We start from the raw sequence: 18,613 nt of genomic DNA, 5'->3' as shown, positions 1-18,613 counted from the left end.
GCATAATTAGAAGGTTGTAAAAAGGTTTTCTACGCTTAATATGTCTTATTTTCGCTGATTATGTTTACAATATTGGGTAACAGGAGCGTAAAGGTGACTATAGGGGTTCTATTTAATGTCTAGAAGGCTCTAACGTTAAAAAGCATAATTAGAAGGTGGTAAAAAGGTTTTCTACGCTTAATATGTCTTATTTTCGCTGATTATGTTTACAATATTGGGTAACAGGAGCGTAAAGGTGACTATAGGGGTGCTATTTAATGTCTAGAAGGCTCTAATGTTAAAAAGCATAATTAGAAGGTTGTAAAAAGGTTTTCTACGCTTAATATGTCTTATTTTCGCTGATTATGTTTACAATATTGGGTAATAGGAGCGTAAAGATGACTATAGGGCAGGGGTGGGCAAATATTTGGACTCGAGGGCCGCATTGAGTTAACAAAATTGTCTGGGGGGCCAGAACATATACGTATTTAACACACACACACTATTTTATGCTTATCATTTTCCTTGAATTATTTGTCTAATTTTATCTGTAAAAGTGTTATCCTATATCAGTTGTATGTTCTCATGTCCCTTTTTTAGGAGCACTTTAAACATCACACCACATCAAACTATGTCATTTAATTTGACAGTTTTGTTGTTTATTTTTTACTAAATCAGACATCCGACTTGCAAGTCATGTTGCCAGTTTGTATGTTAAAAGTTGAAGTTACTTAGAAAGCAACTGGCGGGCCGGATTCAAACGCTTGGTGGGCCGCATGTGGCCCCCGGGCCGTAGTTTGCCCACCCCTGCTATAGGGGTTCTATTTAATGTCTAGAAGGCTCTAATGTTAAAAAGCATAATTAGAAGGTTGTAAAAGGTTTTCTATGCTTAATATGTCTTATTTTCGCTGATTATGTTTACAATATTGGGTAATAGGAGCGTAAAGGTGACTATAGGGGTGCTATTTAATGTCTAGAAGGCTCTAATGTTAAAAAGCATAATTAGAAGGTGGTAAAAAGGTGTCCGTGCGCCACAGGAGAGGGAGTGGCGATCACCTGGCATCAACTTCCAGCAAGTCCACTTCCCAGAAAGTCTCAGCCCTTTGCAGGTCTACTGCGAGGCGGAGGGAGTAACTGTACGTAACGCGTCTAAACGTTATTCATCTAAGCTCAGGCATGTCGAGCTGACTTAAGCTGGCTCCTGTTGCTCCTGTTTTCTTAAGGACATTGTGATCTGTGAGCTCATGAAGAAGTTGGACATTCTGGGAGATAACGCCGTAAGTGTATGTTGAACTTATTTTGTACATCAGTGAGGACGCTGGATTGATGCGGTTTTCGTGTTGACTTCACATGTCTAACGGTGTTAACTGTGTCCTGCAGAATCTGTCCAATGAGGAGCAGGTGGTCGTGATTCACGCCAGGACTGTTCTCACACTGGCAGAGAAGGTAAACACACACTTTCTGTTAAGATGATTAAATAACATCAGTCCAATGATGCCACTTCCTCAGTGGTTGGGGTCCATTGAAGTGACAAAGTCTGCACTGCAGCAGAAAATGTTGGACATTGAAAGTGAGAAGGTAGAAACATCTTCTGTGAATTATTTTCAATTCATTTAAATTGCTACGCGGGGATCAAGCATGTGTGTGTGTGTGATGGTAGGATTTGTTCAGCAAGCAGAAAGGCTACCTGGATGAAGAGCTGGACTTTAGGAAGCGCTCCATGGATCAGGCTCACAAGGTAAGTTCCACTTGGCTAACTCTTCACCATCAAAGATGCAAACATCTCCCGATGAAACGCAGAGGATCCTGGAGCTGGAGGCCATGCTGTACGAGGCGCTACGACAGCAGGACGAGTTCAGAATGGACGGGCAAAAGGTAAAATACGATTGCGTGAGCGACACGCTGACGGATGACCAAAGGGAGGGGCTTAAGAGAGCCATGGACCAGTGGAAACGAGCTGTGATGTGCGAGCTAAGAGAACGAGATGCGCAGATCCTCAAAGAAAGAATGGATCTGCTTCAAGTCACGCAGCAGGTAAACATCGTTCTCCGCGTCCTGATTCCAAGTTGCGTCTTCAACGTGATATTTCCATGTCATAGAGGAACAAAGAGTTGGAGGAATTCATCGAATCGCAGAAGCGACAAATAAAAGAGTTGGAGGAGAAGTTCCTCTTTCTGTTTTTATTCTTCTCTCTGGCCTTCATCCTCTGGTCCTAACATCTGCTGGTAAGTTTCATTCAAGTGCGTGTGAATGGTCGAGCTGAACTAAAATGAATGTGGTCTAGTGGTTAGCGTGCAGACCTCACACCTAGGAGACCAGGGTTCAATTCCACCCTCGGCCATCTCTGTGTGGAGTTTGCATGTTGCAGGTACTCCGGGTTCCTCCCACATTCCAAAAACATGCTAGGTTAATTAGCGACTCCAAATTGTCCATAGGTATGAATGTGAGTGTGAATGGTTGTTTGTCTATATGTGCCCTGTGATTGGCTGGCCACCAGTCCAGGGTGTACCCCGATGGGTTAGGCCCCAGTCCAGGGGTGTCCAAACGTATCCACCGAGGAAAGTGGCAAGGGCCATTTTCATATTTTGTATGAGAAGTATTTGAAGAAAAAAATACCCTGTGATTGGCTGGCGACCAGTCCAGTCCACATTTGGCACTTAGACCTCACAGCTAGGAGACCCGAGTTCAATTCCACTCTCGGTCTGGAGTTTGCATGTTCTCCCCGTGCATGCGTGGGCTTTCTCCGGGTACTCCGGTTTCCTCGCACATTCCAAAAAAAACATGCTAGGTTAATTGCCGACTCCAAATTGTCCATAGGTATGAATGTGAGTGTGAATGGTTGTTTGTCTATATGTGCCCTGTGATTGGCTGGCAACCAGTCCAGGGTGTACCCCGCCTCTCGCCCAAAGACAGCTGGGATAGGCTCCAGCACCCCCGCGACCCTCGTGAGGAAAAAGCGGTAGAAAATGAATGAATGAATGAACCTACTTTCCCCAAAATGACAATTTTATTTGTTGTTTTTTATGTTTTTCATCATATTTTTTCATTAATATTTTAACTTTATGCCCTGTGATTGGCTGGCGACCAGTCCAGGGTGTACCCCGCCTCTCGCCCAAAGACAGCTGGGATAGGCTCCAGCGCCCCCCGCTAACCTCGTGAGGAAAAGTGGTAGCAAATGAATGAATGAATGAAGTATTTGAAGAAAAAAATACTGCAAACTAGTACAAAAGTACAAACTATAGTCTGCTCTTCATTTGCCATTTATGTTTTTTTATTTTCCAAATATTTCAACTTTCTTCTTAGAAATTTTCTTCTTGTAGTTATGACTTTATTCCTGTAATATTTTGACTTTATTCTAATAATATTAATTTTTTTTCCACAACCTAATTTCCCCAAAATGACAACTTTAATGGTTGTTTTTTATGTTTTTCATCATATTTTTTCATTAATATTTTAACTTTATGCCCTGTGATTGGCTGGCGACCAGTCCAGAGTGTACCCCGCCTCTCGCCCAAAGACAGCTGGGATAGGCTCCAGTGCCCCCCTGCGGCCCTCGTGAGGAAAAGCGGTATAAAATGAATGAATGAATGTAATCAAATCTGAAAACTGCCATTTTCTTTCCCAACCACAATCTCAGCGACAAACGTTTTTTTCTTCAATGACTCTTTTGTCGTTTGTCTTCCAGCGTCTGTCATCTGGCAGCCGACCACTCAGCCAATCAGAAACCAGCTGACCTCAACATCTCAGAAGGCTGAGACCAGGTGACGATGGTTCCCTACTGCCTTTTGTCCCAGAATGACTGGTTTTATGTCAGAAGTACTATTTTACACTATCTGCTAGCACGAACGGATACACAGGATGTTGTGGACATTATTTTCAAAAGGTGCAAATAAAAGTGAGCGTGAACAGAACTGGAGTGCGATGCCCTTTTTGGACACGGAAAGTGATTTGCAGGATCAATTCCGGTTCCGGGACTGGAGAGATGCTCTATCTTGCAATGTCTTTCTTATTCCCATCCGGTTTAACTCATTCATTCATTTTCTACCGCTTTTCCTCACGAGCGTCGCGGGGGGTGCTGGAGCCTATCCCAGCTGTCTTCGGGCGAGAGGCGGGGCACACCCTGGACTGGTGGCCAGCCAATCACAGGGCACATATAGACAAACAACCATTCACACTCACATTCATACCTATGGACAATTTGGAGTGGCTAATTAACCTAGCATGTTTTTGGAATGTGGGAGGAAACCGGAGTACCCGGAGAAAACCCACGCATGCAAACTCCACACAGAGATGGCCGAGCGTGGAATTGAACCCTGGTCTCCTAGCTGTGAGGTCTGCGCGCTAACCACTAGGCCGCCGTGCCGCCCCCCGGTTTAACTCCTTCTATTATTTTGATCACCCTGAGCATAATAGGCTGATGTACATTTGACACATTCAGGTTTTACCTCTGCAAGCCATGTCCTACTTTGACGGAGCACTACGATCCGCCCCTCCCCCGACCCCAAGTCGCTTTGAACAAACATTTACAATGGAGGTCAGTGGGTCGAGATTTGTTGTTACTGTCTACTACTGTTTTTAACTATATTTTAGGTGTTTTATTTTATTTTGATTATGAAAAGTGTGTGTTTTATTTAGTGGATTAGGCGTGCAAAGACATCCATGTTCATGTTCAGAACATCAACGGTAATGAAAACTGACTGTGTGTGTGTGTGCTTGAATATCACATTGCAAAAAAATGCTTTAACTATTCTACTAGCGTTTATTTCAGTAAATATTTTCTGTTTAAAATGAGCATCTTTTAAAGTTTCTTACATGTTGAAAGCGCTCCTCCTTGACTATTTCAAACTGAATTTATTAGTCGTTCGATAGGCAAATAGTTCTTTATCGATGAACTCGAGCGACATCAAATGGTGTTGACTGGTTCAACCCATCTCTTCCTCTTGACTGCCCTCCTTCCTCCCTTCAGACTGGTTTTAGGTCACAGAACTCACCCCGCTCACCTCATTTACTGCTCAAGCTCTTCGGCTGTCAACTTCCCAGTTCTTCAGTTCCCCGACTCCGGGCTGTGGTTCAGTCTCGCCCCGCAAGATGTCTGAAAGGAGAATTTCACAGGACGACGATGGGGCTTCGATGTTGTCCAAGCTGGGATCGGACTCCCCCCGGCCTAGGATGAAATACGGTGGAATGTTCTGCAGTGTGGAAGGAGCTTTTGAGAACAAAACACTGAACTTTGAGTCGCTCAGCCCGCTGACGCAGCGACGCAAATCTGAGCGCACAGGAGGAGACGCTCCGAGGGGAGCAGGGCCGACTGTGGTGTACCCTTCCGGACACGCTCGGGACCAAATCGAGGTACCGTAAAACGGGGTTATAAGGGACGGCGGGGTAATAAGTGACAATTTTCAGAAAAATGTTTTTTTGAACGATTTGTTCAAGAATATATGCTTCTTTGAAAAAAAAAAAAACAACACAAAGCAGCTTCCTGTTTAACATGAAAAGCAGAATTACATTTTTTTCAAAATTGTCCGTTATTTCCCGGTTTTACCGTACAGTAAATGATGAAAAATGGATTTATCTTAAAAAATGACAAAATGAATTCCACATATAACTGTTAGGTTGGTAGAAAGGAGCTGAAAGGCAATATTAAACAAAGCTAACTGCTACTACTAGCTGCTACGCTATGCTAACTGCTATGAGTAGTACTACAAATGACGTTGAAGTGTGACTTGTTAACGGCAGGGATACAATTTCATACGTGGGGGAGGCGGGGCACAGATTCTAATATTATAGTAAATAAAACCTGTGATTTTAATTAGCTGAATTAGCTGACGTGACCAAGCAAAACAAACACCCAACGCGTTAACAACTTACGGTGGCAGATGAAGAAGACTCTAGCTAACTACCAGGATGTCGTACTATGTAATGTAGCTCCAATTACACGCTCACGGAGTGACAGCAGGGACGGCCAATGAAGACGTTAGCAAAAAAACGGCTGAGCCAATTGATTAGCTGGTGGGCGGTCTCAAAGGGAAAGTCGTTTCCCGCTTCGCCCTAGTGCTTGATTGTCTCTATTTACTATAGCCTAGCATCGTTTTGGCCAATAAAAATGGCATGGGACCAAAACTGTCTTTAAAAAAGTGCAGGGGAACCCAAAATTATGTACGTGTGTGTGGTCCTATACAGCAGGGGTGCCCAAATTGCGGCCTGAGGGCCATTTGCCGGCCATGGCCTGTTTTTTTGTTGAACTGCGGTATTGTAGATATTAAGTAAATGAATAAAAATAACAACAATGGGAATTTAAAAAAAAAAAATAATATTCATTTGTTTTGTCACTGATAATTACACAAATCTGACACTAAGTTTGATTTTTAAATACATTTTTTAGCCTTTCTATGAAAAGTAAAATACCAAAATGGCCCCCGTATGCTTTGATTTTGCATATGTGGTTCTTGCTGGAAAAAAAAATTGTATACAAAACAAATTTGACCAGAAATTTGTGTTCTTATCTATTTTCAGGGCAATTGTCTGATCATAAAAGGAGGAAAGATAGTCAACGATGACCAGTCGTTTTATGCTGATGTTTACATCGAGGACGGAACCATCAAGTACCTGTTTCATATTCATCATTCAGCTTTTATGCAGTTACACGTTTGTGTATATATTTACTTTATTAATTATGTTTGCCTCTCGAAGTGTACAAAAGAAGACGCACACATTTAACTGACACGTTTAACGCTAACAATGATTGATACTGTCCATGAAGCATGTGAGCTACAAGCGGAACGAAGCCTCTGAAGTCCTGTTCCCTTCACAGACAGATCGGGGAGAACCTGATTGTTCCCGCAGCCGTGAAAACGGTTGACGCTTATGGTCAGCTGGTCATCCCGGGAGGAATCGATGCCAACACCAACTTGCATGCCGCCCAGAAAGGTTTCTACCCCTGTGATGACTTCTACCAAGGAACCAGAGCGGCACTGGCCGGTGGAACCACCATGATCAGTCAGTCTCTAACCAAACAATATCTATCATTCAAACTAAGTTGATTAGACACAATTGAAGGTAATTAATTAAATACACGTTAATGGCCACAGTGGACCACGTGCTGCCGGAACCAGGGTCTAGTCTACTGTCAGCGTTTGAGGAGTGGAGGGAGGCTGCTGACCAGGCGGCGTGTTGTGACTTCTCCTTCCATGTTGATGTCACGTGCTGGCACGACCGACTTCACGAGGAGTTGGAAGTTCTTGTCAAGGACAGAGGTGAGTCCAACGTAAACTCCATGCTCTTCCCCCCTGCGAATACGTCAGCCACCTCCTCTGGATTGTCTCAATGACAATCTCTGACGAAGACCCCAGCAACCCTACGCAGGAAACGATCTCAAGACTCAATTACGTACCGATGGTCTGTATATGGGTGGCTTTGCGTCGTGACCGAAGGTTTCCTCCGACCACTTCCTGTGTCACTACTTGTAACTGACTGCCTATGATTGCTGCCAATGGTTGACCCAATCATTATCCCCAAATCTGCTAGGTTGGGCTAAAACCTGTCCTTTTGTTTAATTACAACATTTGTGTTGCAGGTGTTAACTCCTTCCTGTTTTTCATGACCTACAAGGACAGATACCAGAGCTCCGACTCCGAGGTAGGACAGTCTGCAGAGATTACTAGTCTTCATAATATTCAAACCGATAACCTGTGCTGAGCATGGTTGGTTGGTTCTTTGGTTACAGCTTTATGAGGCTTTTGGGTTCCTCAGGGAGCTGGGCGCCGTGGCCCAGGTACACGCGGAGAATGGTGACATTATTGATGAGGTAACCAACCAGGAAGAGGTGAACTCATAATGCCGAAAACATTCCAGAAAATAGTGACTTAAAATGTCGGTGTTCTAGGAACAAAAGAGGATCCTAAGTCTTGGCATCACCGGACCTGAAGGACATGTCCTCTCTCACTCTGAAGAGGTCAGTTTTTTATCCCTGTGGAGAAACTCTCAAACTACCCAACCAAAAGTACTTACTTCCAAGGAAGTAGTACTAGTCGCCATGCGAGATGTCATCTTGTGTTTCAGGTGGAAGCCGAGGCAGTCTACCGAGCTGTGACTATTGCAAAACAAACCAACTGTCCGCTTTATGTCACCAAGGTGATGAGCAAATCCGCGGCAGATGTGATTGCCAAGGCCCGCAAAAAAGGTGACATGGTTGTCCAAAAATTTGGGCCATTTCAGTTTCGCTTGGGTCCATACTACTTTGCTCTCAAAGACAAAGAATACCAACAATTTGGAAGGCTAACAAAGGCAATACCAACCAAACGACTGATGGTTGACACCACAACATAGCTAAAACTGGTCTTGCCTTTTGGATCCTCCATGAACTCCTCATTCTAGGGCTGTCCTACCTAGTCAGACTGCCGTTTGTCCGACCAATCCATTGAGCACGAACTGATAAATTCTCCTTGAATGAGGGGTGAAACATTTTCTAAGACAACCTGAACATCTCAAACATTGGTTGGCAGGTATTGTGGTGTACGGGGAGCCAATCACAGCCAGTCTGGCGGTGCACGGATCTCACTATTGGTCCAAAGACTGGGCTACAGCCGCTGCCCTTGTTATGAGCCCGCCTCTCAACCCTGATCCTTCAACTCCGCAGTACCTAAGCTCTCTCTTGGCATGGTTTGTGCACTTTGTATGACTCCAACTTTATAAGGATGAGACAAAAGTTCACGACGGTATATCATTTTTTCCAGTGGTGACCTCCAGGTGACCTCCAGTGCTCAAGCTAGCTTCTCCACTGCTCAAAAGGCAGTCGGTAAAGATGATTTTACTCTTATACCAGAAGGAACCAATGGAATTGAAGAGAGGATGTCGGTGGTTTGGGACAGAATTGTGGTAAGATAAGATTTTATCGACATAGACAGTTTTTAAAGGCATTACTAACTTTCTCGTTTTTGTTTCTGGATACAAATTTCTATGTAGTGCACCGGGAAGATTGATGAGAATGACTTTGTTGCCGTGACAAGTACCAATGCCGCAAAACTCTTCAACCTTTACCCTCGCAAAGGTACTTAATCACCCTTTTAGCATGATGACTTCAATGTCAATGTGACTTTGGGAATATGGAGATTGTTTTAACCCCAAGGTCTTTAGCCAACGGATTTACCATCAAGGAACATCGGACTGACTCGCGACTATACAGTTGTACAAGTACAAGTACAACGATGTCTTTTGTGTTTGTAAACAGGACGAATTGCTGTTGGTTCTGATGCCGACATCGTCATTTGGAACCCAAAAGACACCAAAACTGTTTCTGCAAAAACTCACAACCTGGTAAAAACACATCCCGATCCTTAACTTGCTCTTCGTGAAAAGCTTAATGTGCTTCCTATTGGAATGGTAGACCGTGGAAGTGAACGTCCTCGAGGGTTTGGAGCTTCATGGTGTTGCCTCAGTGGTGATATGCGGTGGCCGAGTGGTTCTGGAGGATGGAAAACTAAATGTAACAGAAGGATCAGGGCGTTTCATTCCGAGAAAAGCCTTCCCTGACAATGCGTACCGGAGGATCAGAGCCCGCAGCAAGGTAAACTGATAAAAACCACGGATATCAAACCGATTGACCCGCCATGTACTTGTACATTCAGATGGCAGAGAATCTCAGCGTTCCTCGTGGGATCTATGAAGGTCCGGTCCATGATGTAATGAGTATGATCAAAACAATGGTGCCCACATTGACCGCCGCAGGACCCCCTTGTTCTATCAACCAGAATTGCCCCCGAAACCTCCATCAATCAGGATTTACTTTAGCTGGTAGGACGCTATGTTTAATTCCCAATAACAACCGTAGCTATGACTATAACATTCTAATCTTCTTTGTTCCACGCAGGAGCTCAAGTGGATGACCATGTGCCCCGACGGTCTGTACAGAGGATTGTGGCGCCACCCGGGGGACGATCAAACATCACATCCCTCTCTTAAATATTCTTAAATCTCAAATATTGTGGCTTAAAATCAATATGCATGCAATTAGTGAACAAGATACATACCAACTAGTAACCCTACATTTCCTACATATGACCCCCCCCCCCCAAGCAGAAAACACCCCCAACCCAAAACCCTCACAACTTAATATAATTGATGTGATCTATTATATTACTATACAAGCGTATGGGAAGCTAATCAAATGAGAAAAACCATAGGTTTTTAACAATAGGTACTGTATGCGTGTGATGTAGTATTCTACACTTGTCAATAGGTGTCAGTAATGTTACATTGATCAGACAACAGATCATATGATCATATGATTCTCCCAATTATTCTGTCTCATTTTTATTTATTAGCGGTAATACAGTGTAAGGCGTATAAGGGTGTTATTTCATATCTAGAGGGTTCTAATGTTAAAAACTGTATTTAGAAGGTCATAAACAGGTCTATTGCATTTATTGCAATAAACATTCATTCATTCATTTTCTACTGCTGTTTCCTCACGAGGGTCGCGGGGGGTGCTGGAGCCTATCCCAGCTGTCTTTGGGCAAGAGGCGGGGTACACCCTGCATATACAAGCTAGTGTTGTCCAGTGTTTTGGCTACATTTGCTTTTTCACATGCTTTTTCACAGATATCCAATCGATCAATTAATCGATCGATTAATTAGCTGATTCAGGGGCATTAGACAAGCAAACCCAAAGCAGTGAAGACACTGGAGTGTCCAAACAAATTCATTCATTTTCTACCGCTTATCCACACAAGGGTCGCGGGGGGTTGTTGGAGCCTATCCCAGCTGCCTTCGGGTGAGAGGCGGGGTACACCCTGGACTGGTGGCCAGCCAATCACAGGGCACATATAGACAAACAACCATTCACACTCACATTCATACCTATGGACAATTTGGAGTCGCTAATTAACCTAGCATGTTTTTTTTGGAATGTGGGAGGAAACCGGAGAAAACCCACGCAGGCACGGGGAGAACATGCAAACTCCACACAGAGATGGCCGAGAGTGGGATTGAACTCGGGTCTCCTAGCTGTGAGGTCTAGGTGCCAAATGTGTAAATGTGCAAATATACCAGTGTACAGTGACAGTTATGATGTCGTCACTACCAACAGCACTAAATTCATCACATAGCAACTTAACACCCAAAAGGTGCACCTGATACAAACATGTATCAGGTACACCCTGGACTGGTGGCCAGCCAATCACAGGGCACATATAGACAAACAACCATTCACACTCACATTCATACCTATGGACAATTTGGAGTCGCTAATTAACCTAGCATGTTTTTTTGGAATGTGGGAGGAAACCGGAGTACCCGGAGAAAACCCACACATGCACGGGGAGAACATGCAAACTCCACACAGAGATGGCCGAGGGTGGAATTGAACCCTGGTCTCCTAGATGTGAGGTCTGCGCGCTAACCACTCGTCCGCCGTGCCGCCTGCAATAAACATAACTGCAAATATTGAAATTCACGTTTCACTGTACATACATAAAATCGAGTCTAACTGGTCCACTGGAGGTACAAAAGCAATAGAAAGAGAGAGGCGGTGACCAGGTAGAAGAAGAAGAAGGCTTTGTTGATCTTGGACACCAGACTCGCCGCCTTTCCTCTGTCTTCTCTGCAGTTCCGTTGCACGCTCAGCGTCCTCTGGAGCTCCTTCAGCTCGTCCATGACGAGCAGTAACGCCTGGGATTCCGCGCTGAGCAAGCCGTTGTTCTCCTGCACGTCATCGGTGGAATACGCCCCATATTGATACATCATTTGGTTTCCTAAATAGATGAACTAGGGATGCTTTACCTCCTCGACAACAGGTAGCATCTCGTGCTGCTTCTCGCCGCCGGACACGCACGTGCACAAAGATCCCGCTTGTCGTTTATCTTCTAAAAAAGTTGACACTGGTGACAGTGATGGGATTTTTTGTTATAAGGCAAACTTGACTGTAAAGTATCTCACCCGTTGTGTTGGATTTATCTATGGTGGCTTTTTCCGCTTTATCTACACAGCGAGCCAGCTTCTCCATGGCGACCCCTTCCATCAGGTAGGTCATGAGGATGGTCTCCAGCAGGCTGAGCAGCATCAGGGCGAAAATGACAATGCAGTAGGTGGCTTAGAGAAAGACAAGAAAACACAACTGTTGGCATTCTTGGCGCGTGATCAATGAGGGTCAATGAAGGTTCGGATTATGGTTGAAGGTTGAGGGTAGTGGTTTGGGATTGGGATGAGGGTTAGGCGTTGGTATTTGAGTTAGGATTGGGATTTACCTAACCTAAGCTACAGTTTGAGCTTCCTCTCTTCTGGGTGTGATTTTTGGCGTAGGTCTGTGGACATTTTTGTTCATTTGGGTCAAAAGACTATTTATGGCTGGCTCGCCAACTTTGTTTCCCAGATTAGAAGGTCCGGTTTGAGATTGGGTTAGAGTTACGGTTGAGGCTATGATTAGGGTTGATTTAAGATATCTGTGATTTTGTGAATTGTGTGAATTTTTGGACATTTGTGCGGTCAAAAGTCTCTGGATTGGCTGGCTCGCCATCTTTGTTGTTGTTAGTCGGAACAAAATAGGGTGTTCTTAAAATACTGCCGAGAGGCTGGTCATCTAGTCCGATGAATTCAATGATTTTTCGGGTTATTTGCTTTAGACTTCTTACTGTCCTGCATATACGGGCTAGTGTTGTCCAGTGTTTTGGCTACATTTGCTTTTTCACAGATATCCAGTCGATCAATTAATCGATCGATCGATTAATTAGCTGATTCAGGGGCATTAGACAAGCAAACGCAAAGCAGTGAGGACACTGGAGTGTCCAAACAAATTCATTCATTGGTGCCAAATATGTAAATGTGCAAATATTCCAGTGTACAGTGACAGTTGTGATGTCGTCACTACCTACAGCACTAAATTCATCACACAGCAACTTAACACCCAAAAGGTGCACGTACACCCTGGACTGGTGGCCAGCCAATCACAGGGCACATATAGACAAACAACCATTCACACTCACATTCATACCTTTGGACAATTTTGAGTCGCTAATTAACCTAGCATGTTTTTTTTGGAATGTGGGAGGAAATCGGAGTACCCGGAGAAAACCCACGCATGCACAGGGATAACATGCAAAATCCACACAGAGATGGCCGAGGGTGGAATTGAACCCTGGTCTCCTAGCTGTGAGGTCTGCGCGCTAACCACTCGACCGCCGTGCTGAAAAATGCTCTTCCAGCCAATCGTGTACCTATGAGCGGCGTTTTGTTGGACATGGAGGGCAGGATGTCATTGAGGATGAGCAGCAGAACGGAGATGGCAAGGAGCACCGTCACCTTGAAGCTCAACTTCTCGCCACTCTGGTCCGGGATGAAGTAGGAGGCCAGGTCCAGGCACAGGAAGAAGAGGATTGGTATCAGAAAGTTGATGACGTGCAGGAGCGGACGCCTTTTGATGACAAACTGCAAGGCCAAGAGTAACTGAGTGTGCGGTTGTATCGTAATTTAAGGATTCCGTTACACTTGTCACGTTTGGTTCGGTTAAGACAGACAGGGGTCGGCAACCTTTACTTTGAAAAGAGTCATTTTACCTGCTTGCCCACTAAAGAAGCCTCAAAACATACTTTTTAAAACAACGGACGAAACAAGTTTTTCTACATGGGGCGTTTGAGATCTCCCTTAGAGGTCAGGTGAAAAGCACTCCCATTTGGGAGAAACTCATTGAAAGAAGTCAGATGAGGTGTCTTGGGAAACTGGTCAGGATTACTCCTGGACGCCTCCTTGAGGAGGTGTTCAGGGTATGTCCAACCGGTAGGGGAAGACCCAGGACATCTTGGAGAGACTATGTCTCTCAACCTCTGTATCTGCTGGGAGGAGCTGGCCAAAGTAGTCAGGGAGAGGGGAGTCTGGATACGATGGATGGATGGGCAAAAATATTAGCATGCCAGAGATGCCGATGTTTTATGGCTAAAAATGTGACTGCGTTTGGCAACGTCTGTATGGAATACAAAGACTAAAAACTTTGCTTCTTCCTACTCCTTTTGGACATGTGGAACAGTGAATGGAATTATGGACTGTATTCTCTTTGTATCCCTTGTCCCCAAACATTAGCGTGAAAGTTGACCAGAGTACCAAAGTGTAAACGCAGCCGACGACGCTTAAGCGGAACCAAACAACGAATGGCGGGTATGTCCTACGGTGAACACCAGCTGCTCCCACACACGTTCATCAAAAGTGAGATTGTAGCTGGTGACGGACAAATGCAGGAATTCCCATTCTCCCTGAGATTGCAGCAACTCTTTGGAATGCTCGGTCGCCCGTGACGAGTTGACCACGGGGATGACTCGCAGCTGATCGTCTGTGTGGACAGCAGACAGGAAGAAAATGTCAAAAAAAAGGTGAGGGGTCACAAGTAATTTTTTGGTATCGAAATGCTTACAGCAGAGTGATGCCGATCCGAGTGACATGTTGCACTGCTGAGTATCGAAGGGGAACTTGTGCACGTCCATCTTGCATGTGCTCACCACCCGTATGTCCTGCTCGAAGATGACCTTTCCGTTGTGGTGTATGAGCAGGTAAAGGCTGGGATGGGAGTTGTCCTTCTCTGTCCTGACGCGGGCGCACAAACACAATCACGTCCTGTTTGCCGACAGATATACCCGCATTGTCCCCACTGATAAAAGCTGTGTTTACTCCCATTATCGTTTATCATATTAGGATCATTTAGTGAACGTGTACACAAGGAGGCTTTCTTTGTCTCATATTTGTCTGTACATATCTGTTATTTTCACATTTAACATTGAACATCACAAATGCCTCAATAACTATTCACTTCTACTTCAAAGGCAATTTGAGCCGACAGTGAAGCCCCTCTTTTCACGGGGAATACGTGCCATGACCACCAAAACTATAATAATTTCATACAGCCATAAAAGTGTAATTTACATTTCACATACAACTTTTTTGGTTTTGACCAAAAATCCCCAAACTCTGTGAGGCTGTTAGTGATGATTAGCGATTTTATGGGGATTCACTTAATTATTCACTATACAGTAAACCTCGGATATATCGGATTCAATTGTTCCCACTGGTTTTGTCCGATATAAGCGAAATCCGTTATATGTGTATACCGGAAAATGTCCGTTTTACGCATATATCGGATTTATATCCGGTATATGCGTAAATTGGATTTTATCCGTTATAAAAAGGCACTTCCTTGACTATGTTTCCAATGTACCTGGACGCGCAGGCAACGCTGCAAACGCTGCAAATGACGTCGTATAGCGGCCTGTCCCGATTCAACGAATCGGAGCGCCACAATGCGGCCATCCGATATATGCGAGGGAAATTTAATGGAAATGCATTGGAACGGGACTGGAGATTTTGTCCGAAATAGGCGAAATCCGGTATAAAAAATCTGATATATGCAATGAATTTTTATTGGAAATGCATTACAGAAAAATTGGTTCTTTTTTATCTGTCCGTTGTGAGCGAATTTCCGATATATCCGAGGTTTACTGTATTACGCACTAACGATGGATCTGCGCGATCCATCGATAGCGCTTCGCCCAAAATGTATCCATCGTTAGCGCACAAATCGATCGAATTCTGCGCTCACAATGGATATAAACTGCCTAGCGCTGGAGACCGATGCTTTGACACTGCGCTGACGCTATAATGACAATCGTTGATATCGCTAATTGATCTGTGCAATATCTGATCAACCTCCATGTGTAATATTAAGGGCTCTAAATGCAATATACTAAGTTCTATGTGAAGTGTTTCCATGATGCCGCATATTAACTCACTTTAACTCAAGATCTCAGTGTATAGACTGGTCATATATGTCATCTCGTTTCATATTATCTGCATACTGTACTTGTATATAACTCTGGGAAAAAAACCTGTTGATTTTGTTAATACTTGGGTTGTTTATATTGTTTATTTTTCTATATTGTGTATTTTGTACTGCTTAACTGATTCTGTACTCTTGCTGCTGTGTAATGCAAATTTCCCCATTGAGGGACGAATAAAGATAATAATATCTTATCTTATCTTGTCTTAATTGCATACAATGACAGGGTTAGGGGTTAGGGTTCATACTCCCCCCGCCGAGAACGGTAACAAAGTGAACTGCTTGACAATTAATCAATTTAATAATTTGAAATTTGCATGCATGGACTTCTTGTTGATTCTTATAAGTAACAACGCTCAGCGCTGCCATCTGGTGGCATCTAAACAAACTACACACATCCATCCCGGGCGCAGTAATAAACCAGTAATAAACCATCAGAAATTGATCGATTTTTTAATTTTTTAAACAGCAGCTACAGTATGATGTTTTAAAAATGTGTCCAGTATAAACATTATAAACTCTGTTATATAGTACTGACAAGGAATTAGAAAAGGCTTTATGTACTCAGTAACCCACACTGGCAACATTGTAGCTACAGCTAACATTAGCATTAGCTGACTTTATTTGTGTTTTTGCTTCTGTTACCATCATTTTGATCCTTTTTAGAAAGTGAGTCAGTTCCTTATTTTGTAAAAGAAGAAGTAATGTAGCACACAAGCAAAATAATGTTATCAAATGTCCTTTAAATGAGCTAGCAGGCAGGGAGTTGAAGATGTTTGTCAACTTGATGGCGTGCTGTAGCTACTAGCTACTAATATAGCTAGTAGCTACTAGCTAGTAATGTAGCTAGGAAACAATATGGACGCCCTTGTGTTGTGTGTGCTATGAACTTTGATGATTTCTCTTGTGTGGACTTTAGACTCACATTTCCTGGATGAAGATGTCTGGTTTCCACAGCACGTCGCTAGGAATGGAAAGCTCTGTGATTCCGCAAAACTGGGCGGGGTCCCAAAAGATGCGCTCATCGTGCCAAACCTGTAAGTTGACCACATTTTTGATTACCAGATGAAAATACTACATTGTTTATTTAAAGCAGGGGTGTCACAGGTTTGGTTCTGGTGCAAAATAACATGAATTGTGTAACGCAACCCCACACTTCCGGTTGTCGTCTTGGCGCCGCGGGTCACAACCTCTTACTTCCGGGGTCATGCTTGTCATTCCTCGTCTCCTGCTGCTCGTCACCGTACTTGACGTGCTTTATTGGCTTTATCGTGCTTTATATGCTGAATCTACCTAAATCACTACACAAATTCCACGAAAGGAAATAAATTGCTAGTAACATCCACTCAGCGGTGAGTCAAACTTTATTTATAAACTTCACGAATCGCCGCGGCACCACACTCGTGCCGTTCAAGAGTTGTATCAATTTCATGGCTAATCTACCACAGCGGCAACCCAGGTGGGCGTGACTCGTTAAATGGCCGCATTTTACAAACGGCTCCATTATGGAAGTTTATTTTACAGCCGAACAGCCTGCCGAAATACATTGTTTAAGATGAACCCTCGTTTGTTAGTTTTCTTATTTTTATTTTGGTGTTTTGTTACTTTTTGATATGCTGCCCAAATGACTGGGTAGTGTTGAATTGGAAATGCATGTGATTGTTTCTCAACGAAACCCTGACTGAACCATTGATTATTTAATTGTAATGTTATTAAATGTATATATAATTGAACTATATTGATACCTAGAGTGCACTTGTGATTTGATATGATCTTGGTGACTCATACTGAGGCTATTATATTGATAATGCATGAATTGATGGCCATGTAATTGTTTCTTGACCTTGTGTAGGTCGCATTTTTACACCAACCTCTATGATATTCCACACCTGAAGGCGACACGCATGATCGTGGGCTAACCACACCCCACTTTGCGGTAGAAACAATGTAACCCTTTTCCTTTTGGATACCCTAGGAGACCCAGTATTGATATACCCTGTACACGACTAAGGCTTTATTTTTGTGTGTATATATAAATAATTCCAACCACGAAAAGCATTTTATTCACACCCTGACGCTCCGGTAGTTGAACCATCTTCTGAGTGCTAAAGTGCCCTAAATTAGCCGCGGTCGGCTCCTAGTCCCTGTAGTGCGTTACAATTGATTATTAATGTGTGACATTATTACTGGATAGGTACTTCCTTTGTCTCCTATAACACAAATTTAATGTGTAGATGTTTTTTTTCCGGATAGCTTAGCATTAGGGCAAGTGGTGAAATTATTAATTCATTGAAAAACTGAAATGAATTTGATTAAAATGTGTCATCATTTGACAGCATATATTGATTTACATTGTATTGGTTTTAGCAGCTTATGTGCAAAATGTATGAAAGTACCCCCCCCTGCACTTTTTGAAGTCAACAATCGGGACTCACCATGGACGTCCAGATAAACGGGATGAAGGTTTGCGTTTTCTCAATCTGTGAACAAACAGGAGTTGGGGAAAAAGTCTCGGGGATGAATTCCATGTCAAGTTTTAGGGGGAACCTACCACGCCCAGGATGGCATAAAGGATGACGTTGAGCTCCACCACCGTGGGGTGAGTGTGGTCTAGAACGGGTCGCGTCAGCTGAAAAGCTTTGATGTTGGTGGTCATATTAAGGTGGTCCACGACGTCCTGGTAGCTGCATACTCGGTCACGGGCGGCCCTTCCCAAAGCTGAGGACGGTTACTTAATGTAGCTTTAACATTCAAATCTATGATTTGTGTGTGTGTGTGTGTGTTACCTGAGAGGATGAGAACCGCAAAGAGGACGGTCATGGTCAT

General features: G+C 43.6%; 4 protein-coding genes across 9 annotated transcripts in view; 2 read left to right on the top strand and 2 right to left on the bottom strand.

Annotated features, from left to right (window-relative positions):
• The window catches only part of jakmip3 (Janus kinase and microtubule interacting protein 3), a 13,129-nt gene extending 9,239 nt beyond the window's left edge, over positions 1–3,890 (top strand). For 3 of the 6 annotated variants that reach the window (XM_058066669.1, XM_058066673.1, XM_058066670.1), the window contains 8 exons: positions 1,017–1,115; positions 1,203–1,262; positions 1,360–1,425; positions 1,489–1,557; positions 1,640–1,717; positions 1,780–2,013; positions 2,079–2,204; positions 3,665–3,890. In XM_058066669.1, coding sequence (XP_057922652.1) covers positions 1,017–1,115; positions 1,203–1,262; positions 1,360–1,425; positions 1,489–1,557; positions 1,640–1,717; positions 1,780–2,013; positions 2,079–2,195 — 723 coding nt within the window. In that variant the 3' untranslated portion in view covers positions 2,196–2,204; positions 3,665–3,890. The remainder of the gene's footprint in view (positions 1–1,016; positions 1,116–1,202; positions 1,263–1,359; positions 1,426–1,488; positions 1,558–1,639; positions 1,718–1,779; positions 2,014–2,078; positions 2,205–3,664) is intronic. The other 3 variants (XM_058066671.1, XM_058066674.1, XM_058066672.1) reach the window with 1 other exon arrangement.
• Positions 1–5,920, bottom strand: part of si:ch1073-416j23.1 (rac GTPase-activating protein 1) — a 23,979-nt gene extending 18,059 nt beyond the window's left edge. Inside the window, exons 1-2 of the mRNA XM_058066676.1 lie at positions 5,848–5,920; positions 4,980–5,143 (exon numbers count right to left, since the gene is read on the bottom strand). Coding sequence (XP_057922659.1) covers positions 4,980–4,984 — 5 coding nt within the window. The 5' untranslated portion in view covers positions 4,985–5,143; positions 5,848–5,920. The remainder of the gene's footprint in view (positions 1–4,979; positions 5,144–5,847) is intronic.
• Positions 4,782–10,465, top strand: LOC131125280 (dihydropyrimidinase-related protein 2-like). The gene is made up of 15 exons (XM_058066675.1): positions 4,782–5,328; positions 6,493–6,581; positions 6,791–6,975; positions 7,068–7,232; positions 7,553–7,614; positions 7,703–7,783; positions 7,862–7,930; positions 8,038–8,158; positions 8,481–8,637; positions 8,712–8,853; positions 8,941–9,025; positions 9,206–9,291; positions 9,362–9,541; positions 9,603–9,768; positions 9,845–10,465. Exons 1-15 carry the CDS (start codon positions 5,068–5,070, stop codon positions 9,934–9,936), a joined length of 1,941 nt encoding a protein of 646 aa, XP_057922658.1. The 5' UTR covers positions 4,782–5,067; the 3' UTR covers positions 9,937–10,465.
• Positions 10,122–18,613, bottom strand: LOC131124802 (5-hydroxytryptamine receptor 3A-like). Its single transcript, XM_058065579.1, has 10 exons — positions 18,574–18,613; positions 18,339–18,505; positions 18,223–18,267; positions 16,713–16,822; positions 14,372–14,541; positions 14,130–14,290; positions 13,185–13,395; positions 11,911–12,063; positions 11,755–11,852; positions 10,122–11,676 (listed from the first exon to the last, which is right to left on the bottom strand). Exons 1-10 carry the CDS (start codon positions 18,611–18,613, stop codon positions 11,458–11,460), a joined length of 1,374 nt encoding a protein of 457 aa, XP_057921562.1. The 3' UTR covers positions 10,122–11,457.

This window comes from Doryrhamphus excisus, chromosome 3 (genome assembly GCF_030265055.1).
Source record: "Doryrhamphus excisus isolate RoL2022-K1 chromosome 3, RoL_Dexc_1.0, whole genome shotgun sequence".
Classification (NCBI taxonomy): domain Eukaryota; kingdom Metazoa; phylum Chordata; class Actinopteri; order Syngnathiformes; family Syngnathidae; genus Doryrhamphus; species Doryrhamphus excisus.
The sequence above is the reverse complement of the archived record's forward strand: the minus strand, read 5'-3'. Positions and strand labels throughout refer to the sequence as shown.

Bases quoted from the DNA above. Each gene is read 5' to 3' on its own strand.
- LOC131125280 (XM_058066675.1), top strand. From the start codon at position 5,068: ATGTCTGAAAGGAGAATTTCACAGGACGACGATGGGGCTTCGATGTTG. The intron at 7,615-7,702 runs GTAGGACAGTCT...CTTTGGTTACAG, and splicing joins ACCAGAGCTCCGACTCCGAG to CTTTATGAGGCTTTTGGGTT. The intron at 9,769-9,844 runs GTAGGACGCTAT...TGTTCCACGCAG, and splicing joins ATCAGGATTTACTTTAGCTG to GAGCTCAAGTGGATGACCAT.
- LOC131124802 (XM_058065579.1), bottom strand. From the start codon at position 18,613: ATGACCATGACCGTCCTCTTTGCGGTTCTCATCCTCTCAG. The intron at 18,268-18,338 runs GTAGGTTCCCCC...GTTTGTTCACAG, and splicing joins TTTATGCCATCCTGGGCGTG to ATTGAGAAAACGCAAACCTT. The intron at 12,064-13,184 runs GTACACGATTGG...TCTTTCTCTAAG, and splicing joins CAACAAAACGCCGCTCATAG to CCACCTACTGCATTGTCATT.